The following is a 22,412-nucleotide window of genomic DNA, read 5'->3' on the forward strand; positions in this document are numbered from 1 at the left end:
TAAACATGGTAGAATCTCTCATGTTACAAGCTGCTATGCTCTCAAATATCATGATTATGAGGATATTGAAAGCGTACACACAGTGGCTGGGCAGGTAAAGCAGAAGAGAGTGGGGTGTGGGGGGAACAGCTTGCACAGATGCTGTTGCTTTCAAAGGCAGAATGGGGAACTCAGAAATGTAAATCGGTCTGATTCTTATCGCTCCTGTTTCCCTACTAGAAACACTATTCAAGTCAACAAAGAGGAAGAAGCAGTTAAAACCTTTAGGATGTTCAATATTATCTGTCAGACTGTGTCACATGTCGGGCGCCTGTTAAACAACTCTCTCTCTCTCTCTTCCATAGTTATGATCTTGCACATTGCAACATGTTTTTCAAATTGTCAAATCAACAATACAAGACTTGTCTGAAGGTGTTCCCAGCAAAAACCAGTTAGCATCAAAACAACTGCAGAGAAAGCAGCTTCAGACACCTCATGCTCTGTCAGCAAACTGTGTGAGATTCAGGTTTCTGCACTTGACGGGGGTGGGGTGCTGCTGCTGCTGCTGCTGTTTCTGTAGCTCAGCAGGCCAATAGTCAAAATGCCTTTTGTCTACACACGATTGACTCAAGGACAGCAAACATCATTTAAACCAAGACGAGGAGATGCGGTAGCCTCACTGTCTAGCTATCCGATAATATGTCTACCAAAGACTCGATTAATGGGAAACATTCAGTGTATGTCAGTGAGACATTGATAGTGTCTGCAGTCAAAGCAAAACTCAGGGTTTTTATTAGCCCCATGAGGCCTCGAGGTTTTGCTGCCGAGATGACATAAGCTATTTGTTGTTGATCTACAAAGTTATGATAGATGTCTTGTGGAGCCATCTTGCTCCTGAATCACAGACGATACATTATGTAGAGTGTATACAATTACTAATAAACAATCCTTGGGTAATTACTGCTGATCCTGCTCGGGAGGCCTAACTGTTTAATACCGTGTCCAAATAATGAGCTGGTCTGTTAGTTTCCTGGTTAAAGTGTAGCTGAAATGGGAGTGTATCCACGGACTGCCCTGTCTTCCCACCCCCACAAAACCCGGACACCTGGTATGCCCCAGGTCCAAACCAACAATGGACACTTGTCCAAAGAGACAGATAAGCCTATATTCATGTTCCTCATACTGCACTGTTTTCTCTATCCTGTTCCTCCATTAATCAGGTCATGACAGTAAGACTGTGCTCTCAGTTGATCTACACTGTTTGTAAATTATGTAAGTTTAAGGAGGCAATAGGCCGCCACTTAAAACTATCTTTTTTTAATTAACTGTTTTTCTGTCGAGTGTCGGTTCAGGCAACACTGCAAATATTCTAGTTATTGCGGCTTGTTATTTGTGGGGCGGCATTGTAAGTTGCACTCTCATTACAGGCAGTATAATATTAAGAAGAAATTTGTTACTGTTATGCAAAGGCTACATTCAATTTCACTAATCTTTTAACTATCCTCGGGCTATTCCTAACCCTGGTGCGCCGGGGCAGAGCTATGAAGACTTTCTATTTATCTGTTTTAGTGTGCTTTGGACATATAATAATGATACATTTAGAAAGCCATTCCTCAAACCCCCAAAGCAGCTACACTGCTGGCACTGTCATGGTGGAAAATGATTTCTGAACATTTTTGAAGTGTAGTCTGCTGCCATCTGCTGGTGGTCAGTTCACTATGCGTTGTTTTGCATCAAAGTACCTGTGACCTTTTCATTTAAAACAAAAGTTTTCAGTTTTTTTTGATGATTTTCAAATCAGATCAGTGTTGTATGTTGTTCATACTTAATAAAATAAACAAATTGACAGCTGTCACTCAAGGTTACTAGTATCAGAAAAACATCACAATAAGAGCTTTGTAGGACCATATGACTTGACTTATACAAAGGAATGAATAAGTCCCCATATCTCTGTCATTGACACGTACCAAGCGCCCAATGACCATTCTGTTTTTGAGGAGCTCTCAGGTATGTTGGGCTTCTCAGCTGTTCCTCGATGGCTTGGCCCAGACACCAGTAATTCCCTCTGTACCCTCGCGTCGTCCTACATCGGGCTTTGCCATGCCTGAAATGAGACGGCAGGGTTAGAATTCCCAAAGCACGCTCAGGACATGCTGAAGGGGGGTGCTTGGCTGCAATTCATGACTGATCCATTAACATTCATTTGGGTTTATATAATTTCTGAGCATAAGATTAACTTCTCATGAGAAGTAGGCCAAATCAAACAGCTGGTTCCTGTCTTCTTCAGGGGGTCCCTGTGGGCCACTGCAACACCACAGAAATTACCTCTGCTCTATGCTATGTGCCTCCATATTAGCTGAAATTGAGTATGAATGTACAATATTTTACAAGGCAATAAAAATAAGAGACCAAATCCAGTTATAGCATTAATCTGATGTCATCTGGGGGTTTTATATTGCATTTATGATGTGTAGTGGAGGAATTAATGGTGTTTTTATAGCATATACACATGCGGATGTGCAAAGACCGTCAGCCCCCTGCTTTCCAGTGATAGCTCCTGTGTTACAACACCTCAAACCTCTCTCTGTATGTGTGTGTGTTCATCTTTCTCTTCAGCTGGACGACCCATCAGTATTCCCAGCGGTGATTGTTGAGCAGGTGCCTGCAGCCGATCTGCTGCAGGTCTATTCAGGCCTGGAGTCCGATGAGGTGACCAACGGCATCATGGTGGACACCACTCTACATGTCGTGGAGGAACCTTCCATCTCGTTGGGAGGGGTGGACCTCTCGGGTAAAGACGTTTTACTTTACTATCATTTGAAGGGAAATGTGCTCAGTTAGGTGCACATACAACACACTAGTGTTTAAGTCCAGATCACAGCTGTTAGCAAACAAGTGGAAGACCACGCAAAGAAGGGAAATCACATTCTACGCATTTGGTCCCTGCTCAGATTCACAACTGAATCTTTTTCTTTTTTAATTGTTAATGAAACAAATGTGAATCTCAACATCTTTGTAGTTCTTTACATTACGGGTCTGTAATTTCATAGGATCTTCTTAGAAAGAACTATATAATTTGATACTATTTGTTGGAATCTTATCTTTTTTATTTCAAATGAGTCCCAAATTACATTGTTATTTATTTTATGCCTCTTAGAAATTATTTGGTATTTACAGTCCTGTAAAATGAAGTGTAAATATTTTTTAGCATGTACTTTAGTGTGTACTTTTGCGTAGTAAAAATGTCGCAGACATGAAAGCAGACATGAAAAATGTGTCTGGTAGTCATGCTAGCCATTCAGCTGTATCCGACAAAGACCCAGACACATACATGTAAGCAATTACCACAATATATATAGTACAAGGATTTCTGATTAATGACTTTGTTGTCATCTTATGGACAGAAACCAGAGTTTCAGGCGCAGAGGACAGCATGGAGACGAACGAAGCTGCAGCAGCTCTTCTTAACATGGAGTCTCCAAACAACATTTTGGATGAGAAGCGTATGAGTAAGTTGTTTTGCATAGTATAAGTTATCCATAAGTATATATACATAAGTTCAAAAATGGCAAAACTTCAGCTTTAATCTAACATTGTTTTAAGCATGAGATACATTCTTTGAGGTCTGCTCATGGTTTGTCTGTGTTTCTGTATCTCTTTTTATCTCTATTTATGTATAGCATACACCTACGGCACTCTGCTGGAGTCAGACTTGACGTACACCCCTCTAAGGCCTGACCAGATGGATAATAGTGGCCTTGACATGTCCCTAGACGAGGACACTTCATCCATGGATGAGATACCCCAAAAGTGTCCCTTAAAACCACAGAAAAAAACCAAAGGTAATAATGTCGTCCCCCGCCTCCTTGTTAGAACACTAGAGCTCTTGGTGTTGTAGATAATTGCATGATTCCGCTGTGACCTCTCAACTTATAACACACTACCCCTCAATTTGAATCATAGTGCGGAAGCCGCGGGCAGTGCGTCCCTGCTCCCCTATCACCACCCCTAACCTGCCACTCAGGAAGAAGAGCAAAGAGGGCAAAGGTAAGCCTCACTAACTAGCCCATTTCTCTGTAACGAGCCAATAAAAATCAAGGTCTCTCCTCCTCTTGTGTGCGCACTGTTTCCTCCTGTGGAGTGTGCAAACAGAAGTCCTGCAGTCCGGCAGGGGTTGAATCTGGGTGAGTTAATGGATGAGGGGATCTCAGAATGCAGTGTTTTACAGGGAAACAGAAGTGATTGCAGGCTGGAGGGCACATTGATGCTCTACCAGCAGAAGCAGACTAGTGCTGCTCGATGTGAACCCTCGTTGCACCATACAGTGTGACACAATGAGGAGGGGGCTGGGGACGGCAGGTTCAGCTGCACACATATACATCACCCTGTCATGGTGTCTGGGATTCAAATGACTTTTGGGAGCGTTGCTGTTTTTAACCACTTCTGGCCAAAACATCTCACAAATGAGAGTAATCTACTCCCAGGCTTGGTACAATTAATTCCATGACACACATGCGCACACACACAACTGACACAACAATGGTTATAAGAAAAGAGTAGTTTCTCCTGTAACCTCATAGGTGTGATATAACATTATACAGTAAAACCGAAACTACTAAATGAATTATAGATGTTTATAGCAAAGCTGTAAGGCCCCGCCATGAATGTCTGATGTGATTGAATGTTAAAAAACATGACTTCATTTATCCCCCCCCCTTTAATTTGCAGGCAACACAATCTACCTGTGGGAATTCCTTCTGGCTCTACTGCAGGATAAAAACACCTGTCCCAAATACATCAAGTGGACACAGCGGGAGAAAGGCATCTTTAAGCTGGTGGACTCCAAGGCTGTTTCAAAGCTGTGGGGCAAACACAAGAACAAGCCTGACATGAACTATGAGACCATGGGAAGAGCTCTCAGGTAAGGGGAACACAGGAATGAGGTCCATTTTCCAAAGCTCCTTGTCACGCATGTTAGCTCCCATGTCTCTGAACCCTGCAGACATGATTCCACAGATATGTTTGTAATACTACACTAGAATGACAGTTTTACATTTTATGAGGCTGTTGACTTTGAACGATAATATTGTCGATAATGTGATTAACGGCTCTTTATCTACTTTTTCCTCTAGGTACTACTACCAGAGAGGCATCCTGGCTAAAGTGGAGGGGCAGCGGCTGGTCTATCAGTTTAAAGAGATGCCAGCTGATCTGGTGGTGATCGAGGATGAAGACACAGTCTCTGATGCCAACACAGGCTACGGGAATCAGAGATCTAGCAACGGACGGTCAGTGGTCCGTGGAGGGTCGAAAGGACACGGGAGGGCTCACAGTCACCACCAAGTCTCAGTGAAGCAGATGAAGAAGGAGCCTAGTGATGAATATCTGTACCCGGAAACCGACGGCGGACAGACTGAGCATCTACTTCAGTCTGTCCATGTGTTTCAGACCAGCCAAGGGTCAGTTGTCCAAGATCCGGCACAAGCTGTGAGGTAGGAGATTGGCAAGAGGAACACAGACATTCTTTAAATTACACACACTTTTACCAGAGTTTTTCATATTGGGAATTCTTCTGAGAGTGACTGTCAGCTAAATGAAGAATGGTTTGATTTCATTTTTATTTGAATATAGCGCAGTGGGTGCTAGAAAACATTAATTTCTGATGAGAGGTTTCATGATCTTTCAAACTAGCTAGACTAATGAATCGGCAGGGGTGATAGTTGTTTATTCCGGATATATCAACGCATATCTCTGCAGAGAAGTAACATGAAATTGCTGTACAGAAATGTCAAGGATATGTTGGAGATAATTTAGAAACAGTGTCTCCAAAAAATTGCTTTTCCACCAGAAAACAGTTTAGTTTTCAATCGTAAAAAAATGTCTCAATCAATATATATCCTGGTCACAATTCTTTAAAAAAATGTTTTTAAAGGACTGATTAACATTTTGTGAAATATGCCTATTCACTCTCTTGCCTAGCATTAGATGAGAAGATATATACTATCTCATGTCTGACAGAAAACATCAAACTATTCTTGTAAAGGATCCTTATCAAAATGTTTTGTGTGTGTTATAGAAAAATACATATGAGTCGATTTGTTGTTATTGGACTTTTGTAATTGCCAAATATCAACATCAGTAGGGATAAAAAAAATAAATAAAAAATTCTGCATCAGACAGGCTTTATTCCAAACCCACAGGATGCTTCAATAGCAAAAATCTTTTCAGATGAGTTATTGAGGTGAAAAGCTTATTTATTTGGTGGTCCTGAAAATTCACAAATTTATGAACCCTTGACACACACATACATAATTACTTGACTATGGTGCTCATACACACATGCACAGAAATGCACTTGTCTGTGAAATTGACATAATATGACTGACTCAACCCTTGTCAACCTTTTTTTAATGGCTGTGACTTGTATGGGAGTTGAACTCTATCTTGAAACCTTGTATCTACAAAAATGTCAGCTTTTCCGAAACTGAGATAAACTCTTAAATTGCAGTACATGCTCCCTTTGTAAAGCTTATAATGGTCATTTTTTGTTGGTATCAGAGAGACATTGACCCAAATCTATGGTACTCTTTGCATCATGCTGCACAGGTTTGTATGCCGTTTGGCTTTTTCCTAAGTTGTTAAACATCGTCTGCAGTTACCAATCAAGGAGAAAAATGATTTCTGCATTACAGCGCCATTTGTTATATTAATAAGGGCATTAGTTCTGCTGTTTAGGATCATAGCTGTGCACTGGGTAACGTTCTCAATAGGGTTCCATTAAAAAATAATCCTTGTCTGTATTTGCAAAGATACAAACTGAATATTCAATTACAACAGCTCTGTCAGAAACAATGAAGAAACACGAGTAGATATTCAGTTAAATTTGTCTTCTCAGGACCATCTCTGCTCCTGCATCACTTCCTGTGGTCCTGACATCTAGCGGCTCTCTTCAGTCTGTTCCCCTCTCCACTGTCCTGGCCAACGGGGACTCCAATCACTCCTCCCCCCCTCGGGTTATTCTCCACACCATGCCCTCCACCACAGCAGGTAGTAAAGATGTGCTCACCATCCAGACGGCATCTCTAGCAGGTGGAGCCAACAGCCTGCAGGATGGCCTCCCTCAGCAGCTCCTGGTCACCAGTCTGGGCTCCTCCACTGTCTCCTGCTCCACCTCCTCCTCCTGCACTTCATCTCCAGGAGTCATTAGTTCCACCGCTTCCAACATCAACCTCACTCGCCTGGTTACCATCAACACAACCTGTGGGCAGACCATGGTGGCACAGCAGCCCGGCACTGTAATTGCCACCGTGCTCAAATCCAGCGACCTCTCTGGGCTGCATGTCAAAGAGGAGCTGCTGGATCCCAGCTACTTCCATTCGATGGTGAACGGTGATCCATCACTGGCATCACATACGTTTGAGAGAGAAGAGATCGAGGTTGGGGAAGCAGAGCTGCAGTATAGGACTGTGATCATTGATACCAGTCAAAGCCATGGCCAGGAGGCTGTGAGTGGAACTATAATTAATGGGCATTCCTCCCAGAACAGCAGCCCTAGTGAGGGCCTGACCCCTGTAGAGGAGCTGGAAGTGCGTGGGGAGATGTCCCTGCAGCCTGAGCAGGGAATCAAAGGCCTGCAGGAGCTGCCACTGTCTGTCCAATTGCCTGCAAACTTTATCCAGATAAAGACAGAGCCTGCAGAGGCTTAGTGCTGCAGGACTCCTCCACACAAGCTGAACCAAAAACAACAACCATTGCATCATTTTCACCGCAGACTTGATGTTTGGTTTTTTTTCCTAACACAGTGATCTGATCAAAGATCAGAGCGAGGGATCTTGCTGGGTGTTGCTCTTAAAAGTTGGTCACTTCAGCCTCAGGATTTATTGTTTACTCACATATTTTGTGACCAGGTGCCTAATTTAAAAAAATCAAGGGAGTGTTTTTCTAAGAATTCACTTTCCATAGACATTGCCCATTAACCCCAAAACACACAGATACACACACACACACACACACACACACACATAAAGCAAGCTCCCCCTCCAGGAGAACAGCCATTGGATTAACCAGGGATCCCTGTCTACCAAATGTGCCAGTTAGTAATCTTTCATCTCATTAGACTTGTATGTTATCAGAGGAGAATGCAACAAACCAAAACTGGGGACTGAATGCCAAATGGTGCAATGAAATCAGACTTCTGAGAACGTGCAAAGGGTATATGTGTGTGTGTTTTTTTTAAAACCATATACAAGTTTCTGTTCCCACGGATGAGGGATGGAGTTGGTGTCACGGTGTCCTATCCGGTGAAAACAAAAACAAATCTCAGAGTTTAATTGAAGAGTGCCTTACAGGAAGTTCAAACAGCTCAAAACTCTTTCTTTGTGAAACGTCTGGGAAAAAGATGAAAAACGGACTAAATGGCTTTTCAGACTTTCAGACATCTAAGAACATATTACTCATTTATTTTCGTATAAACAAAAAAGGTATGCATTCCCTCTCTATTACTCCTGGCCTTAAAACACTGTGTTACTATGGAAATGGACATTTTCTGTCCACCAAGGACAACCGAACATCAAAACTGTTTGTATAGAGCTACAGACCGGAGGCACAGCAAGATAGGGAGGCACAAATGGAGAGAAAGAATACGCAGGATAAAACTGATTTTATCAGCCTCTGCTTCAGGGCCTCCAAGGTTTAAATCCTGTTTATATGAAATGGAATTATATATACATATATATATAAATATATATATATATATACATATATAATATACAATTGAGATAAAATTTTAAGGCCATAGCGAATTTATTTATTTTGTGAATTTCTAAATTCTGTATAAAGACAGACACATTTGTCTTCTATTTACATGTGTAAACATGAGGGAAAATACAAAGAATATGAACATTAATACCAGGAAGTTTATTTGGTATTTTTTTTAAGACCAACATTTTTAATTTGTATAGCATTTCACATAATCAGCTTTGGCATTTTCTTGAGATTTGGACTTGAGTGCTCAGTGCAGCATCATTATTCCACTGTTATGTTATCTTATTGTAGATATCTCTTTGTTGTGTGTCTGATTTAAATATGTACTGAATGTGCTTTGGTTTCTTCTTTTCAGCAGACATACCTCTTTACCTTTTTCAACAGTCAAGCAGTAGGGACTATGCATTTGAAACAGTTATGTTCTGTGTACTGTATTAAACATCAGTGTAATCAGCCAGTAAGTCTTTGACATCATATCTCAAGTTTCTTTAGTTTGGTACAGTGAGTACCAGATCTGTTAAAGCTCCTTCCTCTTTCATTCATCTCATCTCCACTGGCCTTGTCTCCTTCCTTTTTTTTCTCTTCTCTCCACTCTTCATTTCTCCTCTCATCTTGTCTCCTCTCCCCTCGTTTTACTTGTGCCTTGTCTCGTCTCGCCTCCTCCTCTCCTTTCTTCTCCATTCCTTGTGCCTTGTCTCCTCTCCTCTCTTCTCATGTCCTCCCTCTCTCTTCTTTCTCTCCTGCTCTCGGGTCAGTCGAGTCTGTGCCTTCTTTATTTGCTGCCCCACTTTGTTAAGAAACTCTCAGCCCAGCCATCCGATTGGCCCCTCGGTTCTGCCCGGGGATGAAGCCATATTGATCCTGAGTGGTATCACAGCTAAATTGGTTGTATTTTCCACCCGGACTGTAGCTGCAGAGGGAGGACATTCAGACACACTGACCTCCATCTGCACTGGCACCTAAGGAAAGGAGTTAAACGCTGCTTTACAACCCCACATCAGCCAAAGGGCTCTGGGTCTGCAAAGACACTCTGAATGTATACTTATTGTTTAAGTGCATGCTTATGCAAATTTTTGACAATCATAAATTACACTGGGTTACATTTGCATTCAGACCTGTCAGTCTTTGAGTGGGGATTTGCTGCTTTATTTTCTTTTTTTTGCATTGTATGTATTTCTGTATCTCCCCTGTGTTTTCCACAAGCACTCTTGTCTGTGAGATGTTGAGGTATGTCCGCTGCTTATGTTCTTCTCTTGTCTTGGGTTGTCAATTACCTCCCTTATGCTGAACATAGAATAGGTTTTTAAGAAAAAGTCAATGTACTAATTAAAAACAAAATCTTCTGACCGAATATCCTCTTTATTTGTTTTGTTGGAGACAAGGTGGTTTTGAAATCGTGTGAGGCACAGATAAAATGTCACACAAAAAATAAGACAATTAAAGTTGGAAACAAATAGCTCGCAAGGGGTTACTAAGTCAATTAATTTCTACAGTCGAGATAATGAAAATGAAGTATTTCTGCACTGAAAACTCAAAGTCTTATTGTTGGGCTGTTGCAGCTCTGAGGGACATTCGACCACATGGCATTTGAAGAGAAAGAAAAGGCTACTGTAGGAAACTGGATTGCAGCCATTGGCAGTCCAGAGACTGATTGGACTGTACTTAAGAGCACTGCTTCTCCAGTTGCTGTGGGTAGATGAATACATTAGCATGTGACATGCCCAGAGCCAAAGACAGCCGAGTCTGTCACCACAGCTTGCAGTGTGTGTGTGTGTGTGTGTGTGTGTGTGTGTGTGTGTGTGTGTGTGTGCGCGTGCGTTTAGGTTTTGGAGGGTTACTTGGATTGATTCTGTTACAGCATGTGTTACATTGATGTGTTGGTGTGTGTGTGTGTGTGTGTGTGTGTTGGGGGCTTGCATTGGTTTGGACTGACTGTGTGTGTGTGTGTGTGTTTTCAGGGTCAGGAAGGGGTGGGGGTGGTGGTGGTGTTGAGGAAGCTGTCTGGCAGCATGGCTTGCTTACTGTGCCTAGCTCTCTCTACACCCACATGCACAGCTGTGTACCACACAATTCAATCTTGCCATAGGGTTAACACACACACACACTTTCACGCACACAGGCACACAGAAAAACAAGGCCAGAGGTTCAGCCACAGCCACCAATACAACCTTCACTCCAGCAAACATCTTCCTGAGCCTTTTTTTTGCAGATGGGAAAATAGTTTGAGACAGGAGTCTGAAATCATCGCACAAGCTCCACATTCAGCAACAAACAACCCTCCATTACATCTAAACAGACACTTCGCTTTTCTGTTCAGTGGTTCATCGATCGCCTGCCATATGGTAAGCGGAGGTTGTTATGGATTACTAAAATAATGAAAGGCTACTAGCAGCCGTTACGTCTGTGCTATTCCTTTGGTTAGTGAGTCAGGGACCCTGAAGATGGAGCGAGAGCTGGGTCCTGGGAGAGGAGGACTATTTCTGTGTCGCCTGCAGCCACTGACACAGCGCGAGTGTTTACTGCTGTGCCATGCTGCCTCTCACAGAGGGAGCAGTTGAAGGATGACGGCTGACATTATTGTGCCTCCAGCCTGCAGCAGGAACAGTACAGGGAGCGCTTATTTAACCATCAGGTCACCAGACTGACTGCAACGTTACAGAGAAAAGGAGTTGATGACTGCAATCACATGGCCATTGCCGCTATATGCTGTCTGTCTTAACTTGACAACCTGCAGCCAAGGTTAGATCTAAATGTGAGGGGTTTTACATACAAGCAAGTGTTTATGGACAGCAAGTGTAGCATGAGTGTAGCAAAAATCATAAAAATTGTGAAAAACAGCATCAGTGTCTGGTTTGATATGGCAGCAGTACACCTCTCTCTACTCAAGATGGCACTGGTAATACACGTGTCCTCAGAAGAGCCTGAGTCCTCAGTCTGGAATGGAGAGAAGTATTCCTTCAGGTCACTAATCTAAATACAGACACTCCTCATACATTGGTTTTCACTCTCCTCCGCCCCAGAATAGCAACTCATGGATCTAAATGAACGAGCGATTATTTGAAATGAAAATAAGCAGCTGGGAGTGAAGTTTTTATCCCTGCATTTTTTGATAAGTAACTAAAGGAATTCATTACCTTGTGAGCCTCGATGATAGTGGCCATTCCTCAGGCCAGGTAGGCAAAATCCTTTGAACTGTGCTAACCTGGTAGACATTTGGTATCTGTTTATCCTGCAGAGTAGTCGATCTTGTTTCCTCTCTTCATCAAAACAGAGATAAACAAGTACTGGAGGGGGGTTTTCCTAAACAGTGTATGAAATGCATGAGAACAACTGTGCAGGGCTTCATTTGAAGTGATATATTCTTTCATTTTGGTCCACAAAGGAAGAGTTCACTGTCACAGACTCAGAGATCTGCCTCGTATCTAATGTACTGAACCATATTATACTGTACATGGTAGGAATGCAAACTAACCCTCATTTATAGAGAAGTAGGGGTATTAAAAACCCGAAGACTAATAATCAGTTCAGTTCATTTGATTTTGTTTAGTTACTTTTTATTTGTTTGCATTTTTAGAGGAAGACATCCTTTTTCATGCTACACTCTGTCTTTGTGGCAGTGGTCTTAAAATGCAATCACTAAACATCTTGCTAAATAAGCCACATTTAGATGCTTTTCAAAGACTTCTGGAGATTTGTGTATTGGATACAAAGATGTGGATGAACCTTTTAGCATGCAACAATGGCACTGTGATCCATTTTATTTCTCTCATATAGGTGCAACTGCTGTATCACCACCATCCAGTGTCTCCTCCATGATGATTTTTAATTATGAGACTGTCTGTACTTTAAAGTTTGACTTTCATGGTTAATATTGGACTTTCGTCCCAACAGGCATGAGGAGCTCTCAGGGAGCCAGCTGTAATATCTGTATCAGCCTCTCAAGTCAGGGTGAGCCATCCCATTCAGAATGACTCTCAGGGCTTCCATGGCAATTTACTCTCACGACTACACAAAACAGTCCTTAGAGTCCTCTGAGACCTCGTCAGATAGACAACTAACAGCATCTTACAAAAAATAACACTTTTCACTATTTCCCAACATTTTGAGTGCAAAAGCTCTCCAACAACAGCAGCAGCAACACCAGCATGCTTAATGCATCTGTTTTAATAGACACTCGACTATTTGATGTGATAAGCGAGGAATAGTAAGGAATGAATTATATGAACACTGATTTTATGAACTTTTCAGAAATGCCTTGGGGGCTTTGTGGTACACTTGTCAGTTTATTTGAAGTATGTTTGCAATTATTGCATTTGTTAGCTCATGCCACTATTTTCTACTTGACATGTTGCTCTGGGCTATTGACATTATTGATTTAAAAAATAACAATATATGAACTCCATTCATGAGTGTATCCATAAAACATTTACATACAGTAATACGTTTCACCCTCTTTTTCACAAAATCCATTTTACTGCCAAATATTATTGATGTCACTGACATTATTATCCCACTGAGCCAACATGAGTCAACATCAAGATTTACTTAGCAGGCATAAACAATGCATTATTATGCTACACAAGAGATACACAAGAGTGTTTCAGTTTATAAAATAGAAACACTAAAAGCATACATGTCTAGTTTGTCTCGTCAAGACACATTTAATTTGTCTGCTAATGAACAATGGGACTAATGGAAAAGAGAGAAGAGGGCCTGTCTATTCTATGGATAGTATCAGTCAGATTCAAACCCACACTACATCAGCTTTCGAACAAACACTATTAAGTTTCTTTCAAGGAAATTTAATTTTATTGTTTCATTTGATAGGACAACTGAGATTATTGATATAATAAAATTTTAATTGGAAAAAAAAATAAGGAAAGAGATAGCAACATAAAGAAGGCTTCAAAGCAAGCTATGACAACAAAAGTGGTCCATTGTTGTCTCTCTGTTTAACTTTTCAATGTCTCACATAGCTGGAATACTCTTGGGCATTGCACCTTGTTATTCTGATGACAGAACATCAATTATAAATGCCTATCTCACTTGCTTATCTGTTAGTTGCAGCCAGATGAGAGTTATTTCAGCTCGACAGATTGAGATGTGGTGTTACAGATTAAAATCGCCTCAGCAAAGAAGAAACTGTTTGAACAGTAGCACTATTTAAAGCATTTGGTGGATTGGAACAACAGGGAAAACAATGGAGCATAACACAACAGTAACTACATCACAAAAGACAGCTGAGGCGTCTGTGTATTTTTAATTATACTGTACCTCCTTAGTTTAACATGATACCACAAACAGATAAAAGACATGTTACTATATAATACATGGAGCTTTCAGAAGCGTCTTCTAATTCTGTACTAGCATTTTTGTATTATTATCTTTGCTCATGTGTTTCTTTCCCTAATTTTGCCTTAATTAAAAACACTGAATTTATTGCATCTTTCCATAGTTTATTTTAGTTGTACACCATTTCTAACATGTTTTGTGTGTGTGCATCCAAGAAGTGCTGTATGACTTTCTCAAGTGAAGGAAAGTGATTATAAAAAACTGCGACAAAATGCATTATATATATTTAGTTAAAAGCACCACTCAGATTGTTTATATATATATATATATATATATATACACACACACTGTTTACATTACAGTATTAGTAGAACAAGTCTGTTTACCCCATTAAGTAAAAAGTGAATGCATGACAAAGTAAGGACAGACAGTGCTGAAGTATTTTTTTTGCACAGATTAGTTTCTGGTGACTAAATTGCACCCATTCAACAGGATCAAATAACAAGAATACTAAATGGGTAGATGAGCAAAGAAAATTAGACAGCTGTAAACGACCAGTGCCTTTTAAGAAAGAATCAAAACACTTCAAATGCCATTTAGACTGTTTAGACTGACTAATACTCAATGGGCCAACTTTCAGATTGGATAATAATTGTGTGCAATGGACTGCTTTCGTCTCACAAGTGGTCTGGAATATTTATCAAAGGGAGAATTTGCAGCAACATAAACATAAACCTCTTCAGATCCTCCCCAGCATACGGGCGATCCACCAGTTGCATGGCATGACAACCTGACAGATGACCCGGCCTCCTTGGTAGTAGTATGGCCATGGGTTGAAGCCACCCAGGGGCTCGTGGTAGCGGCGGCAGTAGCGGTAACCACGGCGACAGTGCTGGCAGCAGTAGCCGTTTTCATCCAGACGGTTATCCAGCTCGATTCCAACATCTCTCTGCAGAGGACACAGGAGCGGGCAGGGTTACAATCACACACATGACAAATGCCAGTCCTCCCGAAGGCAAGGGCATGAGAAGAGGAAGAGGACAGGGAATGGCGTGAATTGATGAGTCTGCTTTGCTTGTAGGTCAGCAGAATATATGTAAAAACCAAAAACGAGTTAAAAAAAAATCAGAATTGATGTCTGTGAAAATGTAAAGTTGTGCCATGCTTGATTACTGTGACAAAGAGATCAAGATAGCGGAGGGAGTGAACAAGCTTGATTTAAGCTCCAGGAGCATAAAACATGATATAATACCCCTGACCTTTCTGTTATACCAGAGGTAGCACGACTGCCGGCTGCACAATGCCCTGTCTCTGAATCCAGCATTCACGGCCTCTCTGCTATCTTCAATCAAAGGCACTCTAACGTTGGTAGTTACCAGCATAATTACACTATTTCTTTCATCTCTGACCTCTTAACTCCCTCTACCGAAGCCCACACTCTGCACCAAAATTGCAGCCCCTCCTCCAATAGAGCATTCAAATTAGAGCTCCCCACGTCTTGGCGCCCTCCCCCTGACCTTGACTTTAAGTGCATGGCACATTCCTAAAGCAATTAGCAGAGTAATGATCGCCTAACAAGGATTCTTTCATTTGCTCTTGCTGGCTGCCTCTGAATTTATAGAGGGGCCAAATGAAACCCAAACGAAAGGTAAATTGGGTAGAATTAATGGCCCTTGGATTTTTCCATTGTGCTGGTTGGTTCATGCCCTCATAGACTCGTGGGGGCTGAGTGTCATGCCTTTGATCAAGAGTAACTCCAAATGGGGTTCGGAGAAGTGCCACTTAACTCACCGCGCAAGTTGAGGCAGCAACTGCCCTTAGTATGCATTTGACCACATTTCAATCTCTTTTAGTAAATGATTCCTTGGAGACAATCCTGCGCTGTCTTGTTAAACTGCTCCGATCCAGGAGTCGATGACTTCACATTCAGAACAAACCGGCATAATTCTTTTGCAAGCGCTTACAATGACTCAGCTACATGCAATAGTGCAGAACAAAACACATCCACTGAAGGGAATAGAAAAAGTGTGGCAACTGTTTAAGAGGACAAGACCCGCAGGAACACATGGCTGAGTTCCTTTACTCCCCTGCTGCATTAAGTACAGGAATTAGGAGTTTTCTTGAATCTACTCAGTGGGTAGTCAATCGCAGTGGTTTTACACACATTTTATTTTGTTTCTTTTCTGTACCAGCTAGCAGACTACAATCACATAGCAATAAATTCACCAAAAGCATGACTCATAAAAAAGTACACCATGCAGTTGATGTGAGCTATGATAAATGGAGCAAAATTACACACTCATGAGACATACTTAAAACACATAGAGAAGGTGCGACAGATGATATCTAGGGTAGCAAGGTTTGATTTATTACGATGACAAGCGCAGGTAGGCTTTTAATGATTTATTGTTTCAGTCAAGTTTCAGGTCATCAGCTTCCAGGCAACAATCTGTTATGGAAACAACACAAAAGTTGTCAATGGACCAATGATAATCTTATCTGCTCCTCACAGCCCAAACTGGGATGTTACAAAAAAACGGAGCTCCGGCTCAGAAAATGAAGAAAATATTTTATTCAAATGATGCCGCGTTTATCAAAACAAACAGCCAATAGGCAGCATTGTACCTTAAAGACAATTAATCAGAGCTATCCTTTTAAAACGGAGGGTACATATTAATCACTCTGGCTTTGAATTGATGTCTCTAGTGGGATGCTGCGGTGATAAGAATGGTTCACCTTGGGAAATCTGAGGCAGTCACTCAAAAACAAGCAGCATTAATGAAGAGTAAAAGCCATTACCCCCTTGCTGCATCTGATTTCATCACACACTCACGTATACACATGCAAACACACACTCACACAGAGACCTCTGTTCATAATATGAGGCACTGGATATGAATGAGTCTGCAGAGTAGAAAACTGCGTCAGTCATTCAATAAGATGTAATGAATCAAAGCACGACTCCTCTAATCTCCACACTTGTTGGTGTTATTTCACACACGCTGATCACCGCTCTTCATGAGCTTGAAGCACATGCCTGGATTTGTTATTAAATCTCATAGCAGAGCTCATCACATTCATTCTGGGATCAAAACAGCAGAGATAACATTTCTGTTTCATACCCTGCTTTGTATTTGAAAGGGTTTTTATATGCTGAAGCACAGGACATTGCAACATATGAGAATGCCTCACCGCTTGGCCTGATCTCAGATTGTCATCTCACTGTGCTCTACAGTGAGGTGAAATGACAATGGAATTGTAATTGAATAAAGAGATAGTCATGTATTTCAGTAAACTCTGCCAGTTTACCAAACTGATAAGGAGCTTTCAGTGTAAAGATTTCTCTAGAGGCACAAACAGCTCCTGCATTCATGGATTTGAATTCAGTCAGTTTCCAGAATTCCTTTGCACCTCTGTTATGCATAGCCATCCACCCTGACCCTTATGCATGGCTTCCAGAGGTTTGTAACACAATAAAAACACTGCGACGCAGACCGAAACACACACCAAACATGTTTACACGTATATGTGTGTGAGGTCAATTCATATTGGAAGTCCATCCTTGCTATATGGGTCAAGGACAGTGGTACTATCCCTTCAGCCTTGTCAGATGGTAGTTATTCAGTTTGAAATTTCCAGGGCCACCTCTCATACACAGTGCACTCTGACATGGCAGCCGTGGCAAAGGTCATTTTCATATATCTGCCAGCCTCTGTCACAAGGACCAAACAATTATTCTGCTTCACAAACGTGCGGACACATGGCACTGAAATTCAGACTTATGAAACACAGATGAATTGAATGCATGTTTTTTATGCGTCAGGCTTGCTGTGTGTGCTTTGTGTGTGTGTGTGTGAGTGAGTATGATAGATAAAACGCTGTAGGTAGAAAGAGAAATAGTGTGAGTAGCAGACTGTGTGTGTGTGTGTGTGTGTGTGTGCTTGGTTGTTTTCTGACTGTGTGCACATTTACATGAGTTCTGGATGAAGCAAAAAAGGTTTGGCTAACACATGTGGCATCCCACTGGAATAAGCGAGAGTTCAGACTCCCAATTACAGACTGCTGCCTGCCCTCTGCTTGGCCACAAAGGCCTTTGTTATCGCTGGACCCACAAACAGAGCCTGGATGTGCTGCTGGAATGGATTGCAGTGGTATGCATAACTCAGCTGATAGAGGCAGAACGTTTCAAAAGGAGAGCTGAGTTTTTCATCCCCGTGGTATGTTTTAATTGCATGGCACTGCATCTCCTGTCGCAGACGATGAGGGAGAAGACAGAGAAGCTGTGGGGGGAGGTTGAGGAGTTGAGCGGGAGGTGTTTCTGGGATAGGGCTGATAAATGTCAACATTATAGGACGTCTCATTTCTCTGCGTGTCTCTCTCCGTTTCTCACAGCTCTGAGGAGATGGCCGACTCATTATCCTTGAATTTAGCTTTAGTGGCTATTCACCTATAAGTGTGTGTGCATGTGTGGCGGATATCTTTGCACCTGTGTTCCTGCTATCTTTAGTGTGCAACTGTTATTTTATTTGTGCACATTTTGGGCACAATTCCTGTGTAATATACTGCTTTATATGATTTCCCCTCAGAGTCAGGGATAATTAACCATACAGCATTGAGTGGTTTACATGCAGTACACGAAAAATATGTTCCTTGGTATTTCCATTCATTTTATATGCTTTGATAATTAAAGCATTATTAATATAAGTGTAATTTATCTGTGCAGCAGTGAGTGACCTTGAGAGGGCTCCTTTGTACAGTGCTTTCCACTGCCTCAGAAAAAAGGAAGTAAAAGAAGGCAGTAACGGCTTTAAGGCACAAGTTGCTGCCTTTGAAAGGCTGGATATTCCTCTCAATTAATGGAGAGACATTAAGGGAGTCTTCAATGAACTGGCCTTACTTAAACAGATATATAGAGCAATTGCTATGCCCTCTGGTGCACAAAGTCAGTTTTAACATCAATTAGTGAGAGATTTATATGCAGAAAGAGTCGAGGCAGAGCTGGAACTGATTGAAGTGGCTCTACTGTATCTTGTGGTGTGGTCCAAGATTGACGTGGCGCAGAGGGGCCCACTTACATAGTCGTTTACGGCAAGGTGGTCCAGGACATCGCGTGTGAAACGCTGACCTGTGACCTCTGCGTCAGGTGTGTCCACATTTTCCATCTCAGCATCTGAATAAACACACACAGGACAGTAAAAAGGGGAGATGTTTATGTACTGTTGTTGCTGAATTAAAATGAGAAAGCTCTTGGATTAATTTTTGGCTTGTACACTCCATTTTCCCAGTAGCTTGATGTTAATTACTAACATTCAGAAGAAATACTCTGGAATTTATTCCAAGCTTTTTCATGCTTCTGTCAAACAATGGTGTTGTTGCTGTTGTGATACTAACACACAAACCGTTTTTCACAGATCCTATTTGGTAAAGCCTATCAGCAGTGACGGAATGTAACTAAGTACATTACTCAAATACTGCACTGGCAATAATCTGCTTTTGGCTTAAACATAACTAAAAAGGTTTTGAATTCTATACCAGTCTGTTGGTGTATGTTACCTTGAATCCACCTTATTTATAATTTGATTTGCTGATTTCTATAGTATATATACTGGATTTCTATTAATTGTAAATGTGTTGCCCCACACTTCTACACAGTGACTAAATGTTTATTCAGAGCTTATGGTCTATAATTACACACAGAAATTAGATTTTGACTACTATTAAATTTTAACTCCTGAATGAGTTGTCATACATCAGAAAAGGTTGAAGTAATCTAACTAACTAGACTTCCCCATTTATTTTTAGAAAAACTAAACTGAATTTTAGTACCCACATAACTACAACATTTATACTTCTTCAATATAAAACTTAATGTGATGATGAAAGTAATTTAAATCAGCTCCAACTCAACCAGCTACAACTATAAAATTAATATTTTTACTTTAGATAGTCACATCTAAACATTTAGTACATTTAGCTAATAACACCTCTGTACTTTTACTTTGAATGCAGGATTTTTACTTGTAATGGAGTATTTTATACACTGTGGTATTGATATATTTAACCAAAGTAAAGGACATGAATGCTCAGTTTCTCAACTTTCAACACACACACACACACACACACACACACACACACACACACAGAGTAACCCAGGCTGGAAGCTTATATTGTTGGGAAATCATGCGGCCTCCACGGACCTACACATGGCCTTTGGGGATGCCCTCCAGCGAGAGTCTTAATAGTCTGCGTTTAGAGGCAAAGATGCCCCCTGCTCTCACCACTCAGAAGGGAGGGATGGATCCAGTGGATGGGCAGCTCCTGGCAAATCTCCCAGATCTTGGAGTCGAAGAGGAAGGCTGGGTTAACGATGGGCTCCTTGGCAGGAACCCACACTTGGGAGTCCTCCACCTTCATATCCATGGCCTCAGTCTCATCCACCTGCTAGGAAACACCACACACACACACACACACACACACAGACACGACACACACACACACACACACACACACACACACACACACACAATATAGCATGTTAGAAGCTGCAAAAATGTCCAGGCCCCACACAAAGTATTGTCCTGCATTTACACTCTCCTCCCCTGAGCCACATAGCAGCTCCAGCCTCATCATTTTATCTATCACCTTTCTGTCCGCTGAGAGGGCGGCAACTTCCTGACTCCCACTGCCCTGACTCCCTCCTCTGTCTCTCTGTCTCTCTCTCTCCCACCCTCTTCTCAAGCCTCCGGCATGCTCTTTCTATTATACATCATTGAAATTCACAGACAGTGATGATTTGACTTTTAAATGACTTTAGAAGTGGTCTTCATTACTCTGAGTGTGGCTGCAATATCGTTTAATGTGACAGACACAATAAAGCCTTGCATTCGCCTCCCTCCTTTCCCCCTTCCCTTCCTCCCCCTCCACCACAATGCTTCGCTTGGCACCCAGCACTATCAGTGGGCTTAATTTGTTGATACTGTAGTTCATGAGCTGTAAAGTAAACTATTATTGCTTAATGATGGGGTCTACATGTCAGTGTTGTCTAATAGAGACATATGAAGGGGATTTGGTCTCCCCTAACAGTGCAGATATTTATTTTCTTCATGTATATGTAAATACACACACAAACAAACCCCTCTTCCCATTCCCTTGTTAATTAGCAACCCAGAACAGAAAAACAGTTCACTTGACAAATGTTTTTACAAGGTGATTTTCTCCCAGTCTAAAGCTTAATTGCACATTAGTTAAGCTTGACGTAGAATCCTGGGGCTATAGCAGGAGCAAGAATCATTTATATCGGGTCGTGCCCCCTCCCACACGTTCACCGCTGTCACTCTCGCTTGAATTAGAATTTTGCTTTCTGTGCTGCTTCTTGTTTGTCATCGAGCGAGTTGTGACCTGCAGAGAAGGAAAAAAAAAACTTAAGCACATTCTGTCACATCAAAGATTGTGTTTGGGCTCGGGAGGTGCTTAGCCCAAGCTTTTGACACACTTTTCCCCACTTTTAAGCACCGGCCAGTAGACTAATGATGACTCGGAGGACTGGTGTAGCGGGTTGTGGTGGTTCGGTGGAGGGGTGCTCTGGCATTGAGCTAGTGCGCTCACCATTCCCGTGGCTGCAGAAATTAAAATCAAACTCGAAGAACACAAACAGCACTCTCTAATTGGACCTCTTAACCACTGTAGACAAGTGTGTCTTCTCTGGAAAGTAAATGGAGGTCACGACATGGGGCTCACAACATGACTTTGACTTCACAGTTGAGAAACGACTCCAATAACTTGTAGGAGAGGGCCCAGGGGGGAAAGTGGTAAAGGTCAGCGTTTTAGCATGGGGCAGGGATTTCTAAATGCCAGTTGACAAGCACAAAGACAACATGATTACAGTTCTCCCGTTTGTACACACTTCTGAAAGGGTTATTTTGCTGTTGACAAATGATGTATTATTAAGACACAAACAACTTTTTATCAAGTATTGGACCTTGGGAATGATTCTAATTTGTTTTGTGTGGCCTGCTCCAGGTGCATGTGTGCATTCTGCCTACAGTGCACAACTTAATTACACACCAGTTGTGCTATAGGTAATGAATTTACCCTCTCCTGCCACTGTGTCCTAAGGGAGGAAACACTGTCTACATGACACATTGTTTAAAGTGGTGCTATGTTTGCCAGAGATCAACAAAAATGTTCTCACAGTACCCAAGTGCTTTTACATACTGCACATAGCATATTCAGAGGGTTTCATTACGCAGTGTACCAGGTGGTCAATTTTAGTTTACACCCATATTCAAGGAACTTGCAGTGAGAGTGCTGCCACTTGCTTAAGGGCGCTAAAGGCCTGATCACAGTGGCATTTAAAACAGTGAAATAATCAATTCATC

The 22,412-nt window shown here is 41.7% G+C and overlaps 2 protein-coding genes across 6 annotated transcripts in view; one reads left to right on the forward strand and one right to left on the reverse strand.

Moving 5' to 3' along the window:
• elf1 (E74-like ETS transcription factor 1) overlaps nucleotides 1-10,093 on the forward strand; it is a 40,129-nt gene extending 30,036 nt beyond the window's left edge. For all 3 annotated transcript variants that reach the window (XM_046031531.1, XM_046031534.1, XM_046031532.1), the window contains 7 exons: nucleotides 2,596-2,770; nucleotides 3,384-3,488; nucleotides 3,660-3,821; nucleotides 3,943-4,026; nucleotides 4,708-4,900; nucleotides 5,112-5,471; nucleotides 6,875-10,093. In XM_046031531.1, the coding sequence (XP_045887487.1) occupies nucleotides 2,596-2,770; nucleotides 3,384-3,488; nucleotides 3,660-3,821; nucleotides 3,943-4,026; nucleotides 4,708-4,900; nucleotides 5,112-5,471; nucleotides 6,875-7,685 (1,890 nt within the window). In that variant the 3' untranslated portion in view covers nucleotides 7,686-10,093. The remainder of the gene's footprint in view (nucleotides 1-2,595; nucleotides 2,771-3,383; nucleotides 3,489-3,659; nucleotides 3,822-3,942; nucleotides 4,027-4,707; nucleotides 4,901-5,111; nucleotides 5,472-6,874) is intronic.
• Nucleotides 10,094-13,983: 3,890 nt separating this feature from the next.
• The window catches only part of tnmd (tenomodulin), a 49,410-nt gene continuing 40,981 nt past the window's right edge, over nucleotides 13,984-22,412 (reverse strand). For all 3 annotated transcript variants that reach the window (XM_046031537.1, XM_046031539.1, XM_046031540.1), the window contains exons 5-7: nucleotides 20,313-20,475; nucleotides 19,110-19,204; nucleotides 13,984-14,983 (exon numbers count right to left, since the gene is read on the reverse strand). In XM_046031537.1, the coding sequence (XP_045887493.1) occupies nucleotides 14,774-14,983; nucleotides 19,110-19,204; nucleotides 20,313-20,475 (468 nt within the window). In that variant the 3' untranslated portion in view covers nucleotides 13,984-14,773. The remainder of the gene's footprint in view (nucleotides 14,984-19,109; nucleotides 19,205-20,312; nucleotides 20,476-22,412) is intronic.

The sequence above is a fragment of the Micropterus dolomieu genome, linkage group LG19 (genome assembly GCF_021292245.1).
Source record: "Micropterus dolomieu isolate WLL.071019.BEF.003 ecotype Adirondacks linkage group LG19, ASM2129224v1, whole genome shotgun sequence".
NCBI lineage: Eukaryota > Metazoa > Chordata > Actinopteri > Centrarchiformes > Centrarchidae > Micropterus > Micropterus dolomieu.